We start from the raw sequence: 19883 nt of genomic DNA, 5'->3' as shown, positions 1-19883 counted from the left end.
AAGAACGTTGAAATTTCAATCTGATTATGATCAAAATTCCTCAGGATCAAAACACTTCTTTTCCTTCCCCTACAGTTTTACTAATTGTGTGCTACTTGACATTGTGGAGTTATTCCACAGCATGATAGCTAAATATGTGAAGTGTATTTTGCGGTGCAGAATTATCAGCTCATTCTATTTGTTTTTCATGTGTTTAAGGTTATTAAAAGAACTCAAAATTAGAAGTCATATGTATGAGTTAAAAGAGTGAACTCAATCACTGTTAGTAGGCTAAATCATGAAGCAACAGCCAGTAAGTCAATATGAAGTAATGAAAAATATCACAGAATTTGAAAGCATACCTTCTTTGTTTATTAGTTGGCAAGATACCAGGCAAATTAGGAGAATAGCACAATAGTGAACGGCAGAGTAGTTTATTTTCAGCACTCTCAAATTATTCTGGCTATTGGAAATGAGATAAAAGTAGATCGGAAAGAATGGTATCAAGCATTTTTGTTGGAGACCTTTGCTTTATAGGAAGAAATGAACTGCCCTTGCTCACTGTTACCGAGGAATAGTGTTTCTTCGAGCTGTAAATCAAATCCCTGAGAGATAGCATGACGATTTCTAAATAATAGCTGAGGATGACAAAGCTTTTCATTTTTTCTTCTAGGCAGTGTTAGGTTTCTGAATTTAGACCTCAATTATGATTCTAAAATAAAAGTTCATCCCCTCCGCCCAAACAACACATGGTTTCTGAGAGTGTCCGACAGACAATATGGTCATTTTTTTAAAATGTGTGGATCTCTGGACTGTATTGGTCCAAAAATATATCCATGACTTCCTCCAGAGGTCTTGACTTTTCTCCATTTTCTCTGATTCCCCAACTACAAAAAACCTGATGTTTCTTTTTAGGAAACAACATCATTTTTTTCCTAATTGAAGAGCCATCTGCTTCTGTGATACATGATACCCATTCATTCTTAGCAACAAGTGTGTCCCCTAAATCCCTGGTGTACAGTATCCGGCGCTCGCTCAGTGCTGGCAATGGATTCTGCCGGACAGCAGCCTTACAGGCAGACTCTTCCCAGAGACCACATACACACACAACTCGATACTGAACTTGGTCCCATGTCAGTATTGCTAATGCACCCACATTTTGAGACATTCACTATTTCTTTGTTATGCATTTAAAAATCTGAGTTTGAAATGACAAACAACTGCAAAGGACTAGAAAGATTTGAAACAGCTCTCCCAGACCATGATCAGAAAGGGGAGAGGAAATAAACACAAAAGTCACCTGACTGAATTTTACTACATAAAAGCCCCAATTTTAAGCTGTACCATCAGATTTGTGGCACCTTGCATGTATTTGTAGCTAGTAGAGCCTTTATCTTTCAGAAAGAGTCTACTGAATGGTCATAAAAGGATCACTGGTTGGAAAGGTGTACCCCCTTCCTAAGCAGTCCACCAGATGAGTGCCTCATGCCTTTATAGGATTTTCAGACCCCTAACCTGCACAGTGTAAACAGTCTTGTTGACTCTGATGAGGGAAAACTGCATTAGGACACTGGTGTGCAAGTTTTTGCTTGCACCCAGGCAGAACACTGCTGTTTTTGCCTTGCTTACCTGCAGCAGAAGTGCCTTGGAGTTTAGTCTGTGGTGCAGAAGCTGGGAACCAGACTCAAAGAGCTGACATTAGTTTCTCCCAGGAGTCAGGGGATGGAGGTAACCTGTTCCTCTGAATCAACTCTCCAGAAACACAGGGAAAATACACTGCCTTTAAGAGCTGCTGTGACTAAGGAAGGGCTGTGGCGACTTCCACATGAGGTGCTGTCTGCCCCTGCCACCTGGGTTTCACTCTCTCCCCAGTTTTGGGGCTAGTCAAATAGGAATTTTTATAAGGCTCTGGCCTATTTGAACTTGTTTTTAACTCATGTATATTTTAAAACTGAGACCCCAAATTTCAGAGTTGAAGTTGCTCTCTAGGAAATGAAAGGGTCAAGAAAGCACTTAAGACAAAGGCCCCCCACTACTCCATGGGTGAGACAGCGTAAGAAGCCATGGAATTCTGGGTGAGCCCCTAAAAATGCAGCAGTTTCTCAGGTCTAACGGCCACCTTTCAACCTAACTCGAAAACAGGTCGAAGAGATTTATGTCTCACTTTTTCTAACTGCGTGCTGACAGTCATTTCAAATGTACACAGGAGAGATGAAGAGAAAAATCAGCACTAAAGCCAAACAAGTATCTGAGAGAGACCCACAGACCAGGTTATTGCCCTACACAGGAGGTACTTACAGTCCAAATGGCTATGCCTGATGCCCTCGACGTCTTCGGCATGGATGAAGTGGTAGCATCTCTTCCCTACAATGTCTACAGGGGTCAGATCCATATAATCACTAATCCTACAAAGAGAAGAAAACAGGCTGGGATTCAGGAAGGAAAAATATAGAGACACTGTTAAAATCTACTGACACATTTTCATTATACCAGGGCAACTGGGAGGAAGTGGTGCTTTGAGGGGAAATCCTTTATAGAAAAGATTATTTCTTTAACATATAACAGACTTTCTAAAAAGTAGGAAATATGCTAGATCAAGCAATTGTGTTTAAGTAATTAGGTTTTGCTTTCCTTTTTTGGCATTAGACTACACATTTAGACAACATAATTCCGTGAAATTATGGAGAATCGGTAACAATGCAAGATCCTCATTAGAGACCAAGATAATTCAAGGTTACATAATAAAATAAAAACGTTTTATGTTTATACCAAATGATTACAGACACCTTTCATTTAAACAGATTGGTCTTCTATTGGGTATTTCCATGAAAAAGAGCTTCAACTGCTTCTTGGCACCAAGTCCAAATTGGCATTTCAAGGGATATAATTTAAATGCTGAGACATACAGATGCCTGGGGGTATTATCTTTTTTTAGTCTTAGTCATTTGGGATCTCAGCTTTCACTGCTGGCCCTTTTAACAAGTCTTTGTGGTGGATTCCACACAGAAACTTTTAAACTGTTTTAGCAGCTCTTCCAGGCTTGTGCTTGACAATATGTGTGTGTAAGCCTCTGTCATTGATTGTCCAGACGTCAATGTCCTCAGGCTGGAGCACAGAAAAATAGAACAAAAATCGGAAAACATGTTGGGAGAATCATGCCTGATATACAGAGACATGTCAAAATGCTTATTATTCTCCACTCTGCCCCAAGTACAGATTCATCTTGGTCAGTCCAAAACAGAATATCTTTTTGCTGAATTTATTCCCTTTATTGTCCCTGTGATTTTTATGATTTATGATCTATTCAAATATGAAGTGAATATTTAGAAATGACACTTAAGGCACATGTGAGATCATTCTTGGGGAGTTTAGCCTGGCTCCCAAGGCAGGGGAATAAGAAACAAAAACAAAGAAAGATGGAATACATAATTAAAATAAACTATGCAGTGAGTGATTTTCTCAATGTCTAGTAACTTAATTAGTTTTTGGCAGAATATTTTTGGCAAAATTAGAATTCTTGGAATGATAAGACTAATTGGGGAAATAAAAATGAGTGTTTTCTAAGGATTCCATGGTTCTCCCATACAAAAGATTAGTTGGGTGTTTTCCTAGAGCCATTAGCTGTTTTCCAAGCACAGTTCACACCTCCTCTCTGCAAATGAGGGCACAAGGATGTCATTAAAAGACCCTCACTGGTGTTTCTGAAATTTGCCAGCTCCTCTGAAAGCGTCAGATGTCTGCTTTGCCCGAGGCTGTCCTAGGGAATGCCAGAGGAAAAGAATGGTCTGCAGAGTCAAGGAGGAGCTTTAGTTTTTAGTTAACGATTCCCTAATTAAATAATAAACCCTGGGAAAAAGCCATTCCATTCTTCAGGGAAGATGTTTCTTTTAATTATTTATTTATTTTTGAATTAAATCCTTTAAAATGGTTTCCTGAAGCCCCTCTATGACCTAGAGCCTGCTACCAAGGTGACCATGGCAGGCTCAGTGTCCAGTCACCTCTGAAGACCTGTCTGATGACCTGCACTACCCTAAGTCCTATATCTTGTAATAACGGGGTCAGAATCCTGATAACACCCTTTACTCTGAGTCTCAGTTTCCTCATCTGTAAAACAATTTAAGGGGCTAGGGAGGGGATTAATGGATGAAACGAAATTAACTTAGCATGCAGCCTGGCACAGGATATGCTTTTCCCTTGGATCAAATATGCAGTTACCTTTAATACAGGTCTTTTCCATAATTACTATCATCTTCGGTTGGGAAATAATGTTGTATTGTATTGGCTAACAAGGGGTTGTGGAAAGCATTCTTTTTTTTAATGGGAAGGAAAAAGCTAAAAGCAGGTTACAGAAAATAATCTCAATTACTAGAGTGGCACTGTAAGGCACTCAGGTCCATGGAGGTTGTCAAAAGAATTAATCAATCTGTGATCACAGAAATGAAAATGAAAGGATGGTTTTGGGATAGGACTATCATTGGGAGTTAGGTAAATGAAATGAGGCCTCTGTTTTTGGAGGGAGGAGGTGGTAGATCTAAATTAAGGGAGTTGACCTTTCCTGACCTTTGAAAATTCATGTGTTTCCAAATATTAGAAACTACATTTTCAAAGAAGCAACGCCATAGTTCACTCTTTGACTCTTATATCTGCATCTCTGGGTTGGATCTCCTTCTCCAGCATTCTACATTTTTCATCAGAGAATAAACTGCCCTGGGGGCTGTAATCATATCCTTTCTTGGGCTCATATGCATGAAAGTTCCCTCTCAGAGGTTATTCTGACAGGCCCCTGGATGGTCATCCTGACATCTGAAGCAAAATAAAAGACAAGGAATCCAGGGAGATTGCACGGATGTTGCTAAAAGCAAGGGCTTTTTTTGAATCTCAGCCTCAAGGGAATCACTTAACCTTTTCCCCTAAGCTGAAGATGCCTGAGGATGATGGAGACAGTAGCAGCACCTACCTCATAGAACTGTCATGAAGCTTAAATGAGATGGCGCATGTAACACGCTCAGCACATTGCTGAACTCATAGTAAATGCTCAGTAAATATTATCTATCTTTATTGTTACTTACCAACCCCAGCTAATCATGCTGGCTAACTAGTCTTTCCTGGTACTCTGTGGCCATTCCAGAGTACCTGCTGACATAGGCAAGTATACAGTCATGATAAAAATTTTAATAAAAGCCAATAAAACTTAAAAGCAGATTTTGAGTTACTTATCAGATAATGGTGACAGGCTCATAGAATCTTCCACCTCACTAAAAGCTAATAGCTCAGGTGGCTCTCTTTTCCCACTGGTAAATTCTTTCCTCTGAATGAAATCCTGAGAGGAAACGGTAGGCAGTTTCTAACTAACTTGAACTCGACAGCTCTTCCCAATGGACTGAATGCAGGGACTGTCTTCCTCTTGGCTAGGCCTTGGAGAGGTCAATCCCCCAAGTCACTTGACCATTCTTCTCTTTCATTTCCCCTCTTAAGGCACTCACAGGGCTCAGTGTACATACACTGCCTTCGTGCCTGATGACAACCTGTGCCACAGAAGCATCCTCCCCAAATTGATTCAGTAATTCTCTCTGGAGCACTAGGGGATGGATGGCATCACCAAAGCTTGCTTCCCCAAACCAACACGTGTAGCTCCTATCACCCTCTCTTCCCACATCCCCATGATTTTTTTCTTCTTTAAATCAGCCTGATGATGGGCTGGTGACTTCGAGGTGAAAGGTGTGACAGGGCACTGTCCCATTTCCTTGTCCCTTGCCTTGAGCTTAATGGAAAAAGTGAACTTCTTAACCAGAGGCTAAAAAGTCCTTTTATAAAAGTTCAGTCTTGAGGAAGAAGTGCCAACTCATTTTTACGATGAGTCATCTTTTTAAAATTTATAAGAGTGAACTCCTCAGGATTACAATGTTTCACTTAATAGTTTTGCAAATTTCTTTTTCATCCTTTTTCCTCCAGGGGCTTTAAATTCTCACTTGTTCTCTGTGTGCTTAATGCCTCTGTGAACGTTGAGTGCCACAAGGCTGGGCCCTTGCATTAGTCAGGAAGTGGGTCCAGCTCAGGCATCAGGGGACACCTTGTACTGCATCACTTTGCCAAGAAGGTCTCAGCCCTGCTCTCTCCTTGGGTTTGCAGCCAAAATTGGCCTCTGTTATAGCATATGGATGTCTGGGTGTCCCAATTCATTAGATTGTTGTCCCTAATGTAAATCAGGGCAGCAGTGTAAATTCTGAGTAAAAAGCATGTTTGGTGCAAGTCCAAGCAGTTATTAAAAAACAACATTAGGATTCATAATGAGCCTCATTGGGAGAGTCAAATCCTTCAGACTATTGAAAACACAACCTCACCAATGTGCAACAGGGCAAATGTAAACGAAAACAAAGTACCTATTTTCACAGTAAATGATATTGAGGTCCATATTTACTCGAGTGACGAACATATGGCAGTCGATTCTGACTTCATTGATCGTAGGGGGAGGCAAGGCATGGGCCACAACCACGAGACCCATGATTTGGCTGGGGACAGTCCTCCCGTGGGACAGCGACACTCTCAGGCGGAGCCGGCCTGTTATGTGAATCACCTGTAAAAGAACATGAATAACACAAGTCAAATTTACATCCTTGATGGAACAGTATGTGTTTTGAGATATGCACGATGGTTCTGGAGCAACCAACATTAGCTTGTATCTTCAGTAGTCATAGTGGCTGTCAATGTATCCTCAGTGTCCTCCCAGCAAGAGAAAAATAAATAATAATAAACTCTGAGCATTTCTCAAGGCAGCATTAATTACTGGGCTATTGCTATTTTTCCAGACTTTTAAACTTTTATATTTAAGGGAAGTTCATAACCAGATAAAATGACTAACTTGAGCACTAAGCTGCAAAAGGAAACATTTGCAGTATTAGTCCTTGTTAATGGAAGATGTTCATCTCTCTGTAAGCTGGTACTGAAGAGAGACATCTCCTTTCAGGGGTGTGGCTCAGAGCTTTCCTTCATTTGGGGGTTGATATTGCAAAAGGCCCAAAACTCCAACAAATAGAGTGCACAGTGGTCATGACACAGATGCGGTCTTTGGAGCACAGATATTACGTTAGGCAACAGTGAGTTGCCAGTAATACCATGATTTGTTGCTATGCTTTATTGGGTTGATGGTCAGAGATCTTTGATCTATGATTTGTTTCTTGAGCCCACATTGAAGTAGACCCACTAAGACTGGCATCATTTGGTGGCAGCTCAGAGTTGCTTACTCAGAACCAGGAGGGAGAAGACTGGGCTGTAATTTTTGGTCTCTTTGTTAAAGGATACCATGTGGTCCAGGTCATCCAGAACCAAACAAAATCTCATCATCCCTTAAATTGTATTATTTTTGCAAACATGCTTTTTGAAAAAGCCTCTTTGCTTATAAACTGTGCATAAAAAGAAGAGCCATAGTGCCTATTTCTTTAAATAATGTTTTGGGTAAACAAAATCATGGATGGGTGAAAAGTACAAAGGCTATGCTTCGGATGATGGAAGTCATGTGACATGTGTGTGTGTGTATGAGAGAGACAGAGGAAGAGAGAAACTCTAGCTGTGTCTAGCTGTGTTCCTGGGACCCTGCAACAGTGAGGGAGTCCTTCCAAACCTGATCGTAGATAGTCACTGTGATTCACCGCACCAGGGAGCTCATACTAGTAGCTGAGTTTCCACATTCGGTTTGCTTTTCCCGATGCATTACCGAGTGCCAAATCATCTTTTGAGATTCTGCTTTTCTCTCTTTGCCGTCAGGAACCGAAGTGGGTTTATTACCTCCCAGGAACAATATGATGTAGCCCCTGCTCTCTTTCCCAGGGCTGGACTGGTAATTCTATTTCCATTTTATTTTTGTTTCCCTTTAAGTTATTCAGTTTTCTAAAAGCAAGCCACACTCCTGTCAGTCAGGAAGCAGGATCAAAGCTTACAGGGCTGCGCTTCAGAGTCCTGGCTGTTCTAAATAATACCTCTTCCCTGTCACAGTTCACATTTGTGCCCAGAGCTGCCGATCTGGAAACACCAATGAAAATGACTCTTTAGGCTATTTCAGGAAGAGGTTTTGCCCACCTATGTTGGAGGTTGACTAAACTCATACCTAATGCACTTTTGCTTTAAACTTTGGTCGGACTAGCTACTTTATGAATATTTGAAAATGTTCCTGGAGGCATGGATGCTAAGACACCATCACAGATACACATTTTTGCAAGACCTCATTAACTAATATAGAAATAGCTAAAAGAAATGGGATTAACTTCTCAGGAGGGGTGTTCACAGTCCCTGGTCCTCCTCCCAGCTAGGCTTATTTATCATTATCTGTCTTGTTTTATCAGGAACACTCAGCTTTTTGCAAAAGGATAACTCTAAAAATGCTCAGGAAAACATACATCCAGAAATGAAATGGTAAATAAATCCATACTTGGCATTCTATTCAAGAGCAATTTAAAGGGGACTGAGCTAGAATACACTTTGGGAAGGTAGGCAGGCTACTGGGGGAAGCCGATTAGCATGCCAGACTGTTCTGGCTTCCCAGCTCTAGCTTTGCCTACAGCTACTGTGCTTCCAAAGAGGATCAAAAGTCGAGTCCAGTAGGGGGTTAGAGTTGCCATTCTCTGGCTGTGTTACTCCGGGCAAGTTACTCAATCTGTTTCTCAATTTCCCTTTCTGTGAAATGGGGATAATAATGATTCTTCTGCCATTATGCTATGAAAATCAAATAATTTTCATAGCATAATGAAGGTGAACATTTTACAAACTATAAAGAACTCTACAAATTTCATTATAATGTTTTCTATTTGTCTTTAAAAATATCTACCTAATGATAAGGACTGATTATTAATTTAATCTTGATCTAAGGGGCCCAATAAATGATATATAATCTTAAAGGGTTACACAGTTTCACATTTGGAAGAAAACTTGGGAGGATCTATCTGAACCACTACCCACCCCCCGCCCTCCCACCCAACTCGTTTTTCAGATGAGGAAGCAGAAGTGCTGTAAAGTTAATTTCCTGTCTGAAGTCACCCAGGAGCCTGGAACCCAGGTTTCCAGGTCTTGTTTGAGTGTCATTTCAACCATCATTCACAGAGAGGATCCTCTCGCTGATTTTTGTTATTCCTGTATGTATTTTATGTGTATATTCATATTGAATGAAAAGCCACAAGTTTATATCAGATGCCAATTTACTACCTTAATAAACTGTATATAAACCTTTAAAAACATTCCACTTACAACCAGAATCTCAGGTTATCTGAAAAGTCTTTGGGAAATAGCACCTCCCACTGCCCCCCCCCCCCAAAAAAAAAGAAACCCAAAAGAAACAAACCAAACCAAACCAAAACAAAAAACCAAAACAAAAATAACCCCACACTAAAACCCAAAGGGCATGTTTGTCTGTCTGTGTGTACACCTAGGAATGAGGGAGGGTGGGACTGAGAAGAAGGAAGGGATATTTGTTAGATCCCATAATTAGTTTTTGGATTTAAGTTAATATATTTTTCCAAATCCATTTCATAATGCGAATGGGGTTGTTTTACCCCCATGTGACAGGTTACATTCAAATTTTAGGAACATGTCTGACAGCATGTATCCAAACTTCTAAGTAGCTAAAGCTTTTCACTTTGTGGTTGCTCTTAAGGCCTGAGATGCAGAGGAAAGAGGGCTCAATCCTAGTCCTGGCACGTAATAGCCATAGGTATGATGCACAGAGAACTGAAAAGACTTGCTTAGGCCCCAAAGGACAAATATTGTATGATCTCACTGTTTTGAAACTATTAGAATAAGCAAACTCATAGAGTCAGAATCTAGAGTATAGATCACCGTGGGACATGGTATAGGGAATGGGAATTTAAGGCTTAAAAAGTACAGGGTTTCTATTTGAAATGATGGAAATGTTTTGGTAAAGGATGGTGGTGATGGTAGCACAACATTGTGAATGCAGTTAACAGCACTGAAACAGATACCTGAATATGATTAAAAGAGGGAAAGGTTAGATTGTATATATGGTAACAATAAAAACTAAAAAAAAAAAAAAGATACATGGAACTACACTACATAAACAGTGAACCCTAAGTTAAACCATGGACTTTAATAGTGCAATTATAAAAATGTGCTATCATCAACTGTAACAAATGTTCCATGCCAATGCAAGGTGTTGGTGTTGATGTGTTATATGGAAGTCCTGTATTTTATACTTGATTGTTTTGTAAACCCACAACTTCTCTAATAAAAAACAAACCAACGGAAAACCTAGCACAGGGAGAATAAGTGTGTGTAAAGGAGTTCTGTTTTTAAAATAAGCTTATCAAAAGGCATTTTATTGATTCTTTAGATTTTGTAAAAAATGTTTCTTATGGTAACGTATTGTGGAGAGCCGTCTCCCGGGACGGGCATAGCGCATGCGCTGTAAACCTGCTCCAAAGTCCCCCCGCCCATCGAGTGGTGCCAAGATGGCGCCCACATCCTGCTTATGTATGTAACCACCCGCTGTATTCACCAATCATGCTTGTGTGCGTGGCGTTAGCCCATTGGATACACGCAAGGTTTATAAGAAAGTTCCCGGGCAAAGCTCGGGGAGACAGCCCACAAGGAGCCGTACCTGACGGCCGCATCGAGGTTGTTCTCCCCCGAGGTGTCTCGCCCCGGGTGGAACCTGTAAAGATGATGATTGCCTAGTCCCATTAAAAGTTTATCTGCTTTACCACCGCGAGTCCTGAGTGATCACAAGTGCTCCGGGTAAGACGTTGTCCGCACCCTCTCTCCCCTTATCTCTCTGGTCCCCATCGCCGGCCGACCGAGGACTCGAGGCGGGGCGGAGAGGCACCGGACAAGTGGTGGCCCGTACGGGGAACTCATTCGCGTTCCCCTCGACCCGACGGAGACGTGCTCCCGGGATCCGTGGTTTGACCTCCGCGACTGATCACCGCGAGAAGGTAAGCACCCCCTTTTTTCGTGCGAGGACTAGGGCCCGTGGGCGTTCAGGTAGCCCCGGGGACTCGGAAGAGCTCTCCGAGTGATTAAGAGATAGTGCCGACTGCAAGCATGGGGCAGTCTGGGAGTTCACCCCTATTAACCCCCTTAAAGACCCTTTTGAAACAGCGGGGTATCTCAATTAAGAGAAGTTCTCTCCAGCGATTTCTTGATGATGTGGCCACTTTTGCCCCCTGGTTTCCTTGTTCTGGCAGCCTTAATCTGCCCTCTTGGATGAAACTTGGTCGTGATATAGACCGAGCGCGCCAAACGGGTGTCTGTTTGGACCCGATTCTAGTCCTTATATGGGAGACTGTTAAGGGCCATATCGCTCCCTCCACGTCACAGTGGAAAGGCCCTGACCCGGTGCTCGGCTGGGCCGGAGGCTCTGTTTGTGTTTTTCCCCAGGAACCAGGACGTCAACCAGTGTGGGTTCCGGAAAGACTGGTGGGAACCGTGGCATCACCTGGGGAGGCCGGGGAGCAGCTGTCAGAAACGCCAACGAATATACGGCCTGGGCCATTGGACCAAGCCTCCGGCCTTCAGGGACTTGAGAACATTAGGGAATTGAAGCCTGTTAGTTTTGACCTTTCCACACTGGGCGAGACTGTCTCTTGATGGTGGGACCATTGGTGGGATTAGTCATTGTTAAATCTTTGCTAGAACGCCTGTTTCAAGCGCGGCAGTACCGTGTTACCACTATGATGGCTATGTCCTCCACCTTTGATACCCCCAACAGCGACCATTAAAAAATCTGTGGGACCAAGTCACCTCTTGGTTCTCTTGGCCCAATTTGCTGATGGCCATACCCCATCCTGGCCGCCTCGGGCGGGGCACTCGGGAGCGAGGTTTGTAGCTAAGCGCGCAGCTATGTCCCGGGTATAACGGGCGACGCCAGCAGTCATAATTTTTGTCTCAGGTAGGTCCCTAAGGCAGAGTCATAGTTGTGGCCAGACTTGACTCTAGCCAATGCATAGGGACGCCTAGTGACGCCTCCGACTCTGGTTAATGCTATCCCTGCCCCCGCCTTTGTCCCCCAGTTGCAAGGCAAAGCACTGCAGGGAGAGTCATGTTGTTTCCAGCTCACGGACTCTCCTGTCTCCATATGAGGTGAGCATTCTGGTCGGTGCTAGAGGCTCCGCCGCTAAATGGCTGAGACCTAGTCCAGACTCCCCAAAGCACCGGAACAAATTGTGAGCCATCTGGGTTCACGGGAGCACACTCATCACTGGGGACACTGGGTCGATATAAATAATAAAGGGGGAGATGTGGAGAGCCGTCTCCCGGGACGGGCATAGCGCATGCGCTGTAAACCTGCTCCAAAGTCCCCCCGCCCATCGAGTGGTGCCAAGATGGCGCCCACATCCTGCTTATGTATGTAACCACCCGCTGTATTCACCAATCATGCTTGTGTGCGTGGCGTTAGCCCATTGGATACACGCAAGGTTTATAAGAAAGTTCCCGGGCAAAGCTCGGGGAGACAGCCCACAAGGAGCCGTACCTGACGGCCGCATCGAGGTTGTTCTCCCCCGAGGTGTCTCGCCCCGGGTGGAACCTGTAAAGATGATGATTGCCTAGTCCCATTAAAAGTTTATCTGCTTTACCACCGCGAGTCCTGAGTGATCACAAGTGCTCCGGGTAAGACGTTGTCCGCACCCTCTCTCCCCTTATCTCTCTGGTCCCCATCGCCGGCCGACCGAGGACTCGAGGCGGGGCGGAGAGGCGCCGGACAACGTATGCAAAACAAAATTTCCAATTTTAACCCCTCTCATTATGTACAACTCAGTGATACTGATTATATTCATGATGTTGTTTCGACACCACCATTCATACCAAAACTTTTTCATCACTCAAAGAGCAACTGTACTGATTAAGCAGTAACTCCTTATTCCCACCCCTCCACCACCCCAGCCTCTGGTAACGGTTTTCTGTTTCTGTATGTGGGTTCGTTAGTTTTAAAAACATTATATGCAAAGTACCTTGCTAGATTTCAGGGAACAGAACAAGATGAGTCAGATGTAAACCTCGTCCTCTAAGAGTTTATAGATTATAAGGTGAAGGAAGACATATGTAATTATTTATAGTAAAATACTAAGTGGGAGACGATAACAGTGTCTGATGAGAAAGTGGATTTCAATCACAGTTATGTGATAGAATCACTGATGAACTTTGTTAAAATATGGATTCCCAGGCTCTATCCCCAGAATTTCAAATTTGGTAGGATAGGGATGGGGCCCTGCATATTTTTTTAAGTTTCAAAGATAATATTAACTAGTTGATAATATCTGGGCAGTGGGCTTGGAATTATACCAGAGGGTCGCCACCTTGGCTGTACATTGGAATTGCCTAAGGAGACGTTAAATGCCCCCATGCCCAGACATATTTAACCCAAGACCAGTTAAATATGGGTCTCTGGGGTTGGACCCAGGCATCAATATACATTTTTGAAGTTTCACAGGTCTTATGGGACTGCTGGGAGAATTAAATGAAAATGTATATAAAGTATCTAGGTATATGGCTGATACACAGTGTATGTCCAACAAATACTAATTTTTATTATGTAACAAGTATAATCTATACAAAAGGTGTAGAATAAGATCTCTTGGAGTTCAAGGTAGGAAAAAAATGCTTTTGACTGAATGATCAGGAAGACTGCATGGAATGGGCAGTAGAATAAGCTGTTGATAAGTAAGATCATAGACTGAGGAAAGGGGTTTTCAGATAAAGAGAAAGAAAGAATATACAAGGGAGACTGTAGGGAATGTTCAGGGCTCCGGGAATAGCTCAGTTAGTGTCAACAGAAGAGAGAGAGAGGGAGATGGGGCCAAAATGGCAGGTGCAATCCATAGTACTTGGCAATGGGACGTGGGGAAAAGAGAGCACCAGGATTTTAGAGCTTGTCTCATAGAATGATGATGTGATGCTGCTGCTAGACTAAATGGTAATTGGGAATGCACAGACTGCTGACCAGTGTGGGGACAAAGATGATATCCTTGTGGACATTTTGTATTTCAGCAGCCTGGGGAGATCCTGGAAAAGGTGTCCAGCGGATAGTTGGAAATAAGGATTGGACACTTAAGAGAGACAGATGTTGAAGGTATAGTTTTGGAAGTCTTTTCTTTCTTCCTCCCCCTTTTTTGTGCTCGAGGTGATAATTGAAACCAAGAAATTCAGTGGAATTACCAATGGAGAAAATGCAGAGAAAAAGAAGGGTGCCAAAGGCATATTTTTTTCCTCCTTTGAATGCCTGAAGCCTAAAGCTACTTATGTTATTGTTTTTTATTTTCCTCTGAATTGAAGTTCTCTTGCTCTTTGGTTAAAAATTTGAAAATATCTGGAAGTTCTAAGCACCTTTTACCCTTGCCCACAATTCCATTCTGACACAAATGCAAAGCTTGCTGTCTAGTAGCCAGTCTCTGTGGCAACATCCCCTAAACCAGGAATGGCTTCTTTGTAAAGTTAAGTAGGTGAATGGGAAATGATTTTGAATATAAATATATAAGCCTAGACACTAACATTGTCAAGACCCATGGGAAAAAAAAAAACAAAACAAAAAAAACCAAACCAAAACAACAACAACAACAACACACCAAACATAGTTACTTTAAAATGAAAGGAATATTGTTGCATAGAAACAGCATTGAATCAGGAAACAGAACTCTTTCAGTCCCATTTCTGGTAACTTTGACAAATCGTCTAGCCTGGCTAGGGCAGCATTTCCTCAGATACAAAACAGAGAATTTGAATCAAGTGAAGATGCCCAGGTTTCTCACTAAGCTCTAGAGGATTCTTAGCTAATGTTTAATAGAGTAGCCTTTATTGTCCTGTAGCACTACCCCTCACTGTCTTGCAACCCTACGGTGGGGCAGGAGATTCAGAGAACAGCTGCAAGATGATAAATGCAATTTTCCTTAAGAATTAATAGGGTTTTTTATTGGTCATATCTGAATTGGAACAATGCTAACATTTTGACCAATGCCACAGGAAAACTGCCCGTGTTCTAAAGGTTCATCTTAGTCTACTCTTTAATCCACGACATTCTTTAAAAGAGATTTGTGAACCAAAAGATTCTTTGCCTCCGAGCTCAACTTTATATAAGAGCTCAAGCCTAATGCTTCCTTTCTTTGCTCTTGTTTTATCATAAAGATCTATGCAAAAATGCTAAAGCCAATATTTTTATAAATCCCTTAAATAGCACTGCCAGGATGCCAGCAACAGTGAAGCAGAATGCAAAGGATTTGTGAGTTGAAACCCTATCATCTTTTATTAAAAAATTTTCCAAAGTAGCACTATGTATCAATCACATATTGAAGAAATCATTGTTTGACTTTTATTTTTCTTCTCTGATACAAGCGGATGCGTGTGATGCTGTAAGTACATGTCCAGAGAGTTTAGGATGACTGTGGGAGTGTTAACAAGCCACATTGCTTGGACAAATATATATTTCTCTTCCTGCCATATGCTCCTTCCAGTAATCTGTTAGTGATAAGCACTTAGATGTGTGCCACTAATATCTTCTCATTATAAACAAGCCCATTGCAAAGACCTTGAAAAAACCTCCCCTCTGTCAGTACTTAAGGAAAGAAAGCCTGTTACTGAAAAATACATCTAGAAGCGATTCTTCATTCTTTAAAGAATAAATCTGTTCTAGTAATATGAAATGTTTTCTTTATCAAAAGGAAGTGCTAAGTATTATGTGCATTATTTTCCACATATAATGTAAAGTATAGAATATGACTAGGCAACTAGGGGAACAAAAAAAGCTTGCAGGCATGAAAAAACTGAATTCCCTGGGTTTAGACCATTTTCAGAGATTTTTCATTTGTCCTTTAAGGGAATACAAATTTACCTTAAAAATTAAGCTTCCTTCGGGCCCTCTGGTCTTTTTTTTCCTTTTTTTCCCCCTTAGAAGTCTGGTTTAGCATACAGATAGCCAAATTGCTAACTCAGGTGGGAGAGTCAGCTAATTATTTTTAAGTGATGGGGGCTTTGAGATGGCCTGCAACCTGCTGAAAGATAAGGGCTCAGTCAGGTCTTCTGAATCCAAACATCTAGCCTACAGCATAACAACTTAATCCAAACTAGGGTGAGAATATCAATCTCATGTAAATTACTTAATGCAAATTTTGAGGGAGTGGGCTTTCCAGGATTTATCCCCTATTCATAGGTTAACAGAATCTGCACTAACAGGTTTTCTAATTCCTGCCACCTATATCTATGCTCAAGGTTTGACTGACAACAACGACAACAACAAACAAAAAGTTGTCCACAGAGCAAGCACCAGGAAGTAGTGGACTCATAACTGAAAGAAGAGCCTAAGGGCTGTTGGGGTAGGGCTAGGGGAGAGCAGGCCATGGTAGAATGTCATTTCCCTCCCCTTTCCAGGAGCTCAAATTTTAGTTCTGGAAACTGACTCAACTCCAGTAGGCTTTGTCATGAGTCACAATGGGACTTTAGCAAATGAGGATAAGAAAAGACAGAATAAGAACAAGTTGACTTCTGAAGGGAGGGAGGTGAGACTGGGGTGGTGAGATTCAAGAGGAAGTGATCCCTTGGCAGGGATTAGGTGACAGTGAAGACCTCAGGACTGAGGGGGATGCTGTAGGAGAAGTGGTAATGGAATGCTGTGGAATGGAGGTGGTACGGAGATGGCAATCAACTCAGGAATCAAATGGTGGTGGGGAGTCTTTCTGGGAGTTTGACCCTAAGATTGTAAGATCAGAGATCCTTGATATTGGGCAGGGGTTGTTGAGGAGGCAGGATTCAGCACCTAAGGAAAGAGGACCAGCAAGGACTGGGTCCCAGATGGAATCAATTTAAGGGCAACTCGGGTGGTAGAGGAGAGAGGAGGTAAAACTGGGTACCAGGGAGAGTCCTGGCCAAATTTGAGAAAGAGGAACCCTGGCAGAATCCAGTCCCATCAGACAAAGGTGTACTCACAGGAACTCCATGATTTTCCACTTGGTTTCAATGGAAGTCTGAGGTGAGAGTTGGAAGGGGGATGGAATTGGAGCATGACTCTTTCTTTGATGCTTGGTCTGACTACTGAGAAGACCCAGTGAATGTTGGTTTGGGAAATGGACAAATATGAAACCATAGATAAGGGCATTTTGGACTATGGAAGGAAGATGAAAAGGAAGCAAACCAGGAGCTAGTTTCTTTACTTTCACTGAGATACTAAGGTCCTGATGGAAAATACAGACTCACGCACAAGCATGTATGTGAATATGGACATTCCTATTCTTATAGAGGAAATCAACTTAGCCTGGCTAATACACAAATAACTAAATTAACTAAATGGGCCTGGTAACCTGAGGGAGAACATATTTTGTTCTGTACTTTCAATGGAAAGATTAAAAATCCTTGATATCAAGGATTTATTTTAAACACGCAAACAAACAAAAAAACCTCTAGGGTTAGTGGTTCTTAGCTTGAATGTGCATAAGAATCACCTGGAGAGCTTAAGAATGTGGATTCCCAGGACCCCTCCCTAAATGTCTGATTCTCTAAGTGCTTTGGATGCAGTGGTTGGCGGAGCTACCTTTGAGAAGTCCTGCTTTAGGGGCATGCCATAAAGGTCCATCCACTTGCAGCTTCCTCTTTTTCTAGAGAACTGAATGGTAACAACTGATCTTAACAAAGATGACCCAGAGGCACACCAGAGACTGCGTTCTAAATGAGCAAAGAAAGATGAACATACATTTACAATTAAAACTATACTGAAAAAAAATTCACTCTGTAGAACACAATCCATTGTCTTTTGGTTCTCTGAAAATGAAGGATGTGTGCATGATAAGCAGGAATTCTCGGCTGATGTGGGATCAGGGTGTGTTCTCTGTGCCAAGAGCTGCTTGGGGAGGCATCCCGGGAGCTGTGTCAAGGCTCCTTTATTTGTGTAAAAGTCTGAGTTCTCTCAGTGGCCACAACACAGTGGGCAGTTCTGTTGTGCTATAAGCCTCTTTGGGGACGCTGAGCTCTGCCAATCCCCTCCCCCTCAGCCTGCCCCTGGCTTAGCTCCTGATTAATTCAGGGGATCCAGTGAGTTTAACCCTTAATTTGATGGCTCCAGTGGGGAGCTGAGAGATTGCTGGTAATTTATCACCCTCGTTTTTTTTTTTTTTTTTTTTTTAATGCAGAAACATTTTCTAAGGCAACAAATAAAAAATTATTTTTAAAACCCACATTTAAAATACATTAGCCACAGCATTCTATTCTTGTATGACTGTATCCTCCAAACATAACAATTACTTTCCATCCATCTCTTTTAACAAACTTCAAATGCGTAATGTAAAAAATACAACTACGATTACAGCTTTAGCCTCTCAAAATGTGCCTTGATCCCAAATTTGTTTCCTATTCCCTTTGGGGAAAATAGTCTTTCTTTTTTACCTAAGATTGTACATTGGGATGGTTTCACTAAGCTGGAGCGATCTCCTTAACGAGATTATGTAAATGTATGCCAAGGATATAAACCACATTTTCTCAGAGAGTGGAACGCTTGAAATAATCATTTAATAAGACAGGACCATGGGTAGAAACACCTCGATAAACTCTTAAGGGGCAAAGCAAGAAGGCCGAACCATACACATCTGATCAAATTTTCTTTGATTCAGTTACTTTATTAAAGCCTCCTAGAGAAGGACAGAGGACCATCATAACACCGCGGAGAGCAACTTTTTATTCCTCTACCATTTGATGTGGAGAAGGGTGAATCACCCTTCATGGCCCCTTGAGGCTCCTCATGGCTTAGTGCCACTGTCTTGAGGGCAGAGAAGCAGTTCTTCTCAATATAACAAACTGTAATTGTATTCCCCAACAACAACAAACGACAAACAAAAAGACTCAGGACTAGTCCTGAGCCAGGTAAGGAACAGAAATGGCACCCTACTCCTGCCCCTCTTGCCCCCCAAGAAACACTGTATCATACTGATATAGTTTCTTTAGAACCTATGAGCACTTATCAGGAAAGATAGCACAGTTATCAAATTTTTCGGTTTCCTACTCTTGCTTAATACCTTTGTTGCATGAGTGTTATACTAAAATTTCTCGAGCTTAGCAGTGAATCTTGTTCTAAGTTAGTCCCCTTGGCTGTTGCTGCTCTTGAATTGCTAGTAGAATATGCCCTCGGATACTCTAAACTGCAACACTGTCCATGGGCACATGCTTCCCACAGACGGAGTGGTTCTCCACGTGAAGTCCCAGCTATGGCTCTTCTGTTTTGAGACACTGGTTAAGGCAACCCTATCTAACAGCTCTGTTCTGTTCTTAAGGGCTGCAGGAGAAATGATTGTATTTTGGCAATAATGGAAAACCTTTAGAGGAATAACTCTTAGATGTGGGAAGCCAGCTATTCCTCTCCCCCTCCGCTTCAGAGGACATAGAATTAAAGACAATTATCCATGTAGATGGGTAGGCTGGTCCTTGGGGAGGGCCACTGTGCTGCTTCATGGGCTGATTTATTTTTTAAAGCAGCCAGCCCCTTAAAGGGGAAAACACAAATATTAATAATTGTATTTCTGATAATTAGAATTGTTTAAAGCATATAGATGAGTCATACATATTTTGAAAAAAAAAAAAAAAAAACTTTAGTATTCCCCAAATTTAGACATAGAATTCCTCAATGATCAGACATGAAAATGAGCACCTCCTAGGAGGCTGCAATAGGTAATCTGGGACTCTTAAAGTAGTGAAAGGTCAAAGAAAGTTCTCATAAGCGATGCACTTTAGACCCAAACATGGCAAGAAAGAACGAATACACACTGGGAGCTAGGATCCCTCAGATTTCCCAGCACACTCAGAAAACATTTAGTTTGTTGCTTGACAGCAAGGACCTCCCTGCTCTGTCTTTTTTCTCATTGGAAAAGTGTGTTAGCCTCTGAGACTCTTCCATAATGTAATGTCTATTAAACTCAGTATCTTTAAACATGAAGCCT

The 19883-nt window shown here is 42.0% G+C and overlaps 1 protein-coding gene across 14 annotated transcripts in view; it reads right to left on the bottom strand.

Annotated features, from left to right (window-relative positions):
- The window catches only part of NPAS3 (neuronal PAS domain protein 3), an 891787-nt gene that overhangs the window by 21967 nt on the left and 849937 nt on the right, over positions 1 to 19883 (bottom strand). For all 14 annotated transcript variants that reach the window (XM_037834779.1, XM_037834781.1, XM_037834780.1 and 11 more), the window contains 2 exons: positions 6360 to 6553; positions 2278 to 2384 (listed from right to left, as the gene is read on the bottom strand). In XM_037834779.1, coding sequence (XP_037690707.1) covers positions 2278 to 2384; positions 6360 to 6553 — 301 coding nt within the window. The remainder of the gene's footprint in view (positions 1 to 2277; positions 2385 to 6359; positions 6554 to 19883) is intronic.

This window comes from Choloepus didactylus, chromosome 4 (genome assembly GCF_015220235.1).
Source record: "Choloepus didactylus isolate mChoDid1 chromosome 4, mChoDid1.pri, whole genome shotgun sequence".
NCBI classification, from domain to species: Eukaryota; Metazoa; Chordata; class Mammalia; order Pilosa; family Megalonychidae; genus Choloepus; species Choloepus didactylus.
The sequence above is the reverse complement of the archived record's forward strand: the minus strand, read 5'-3'. Positions and strand labels throughout refer to the sequence as shown.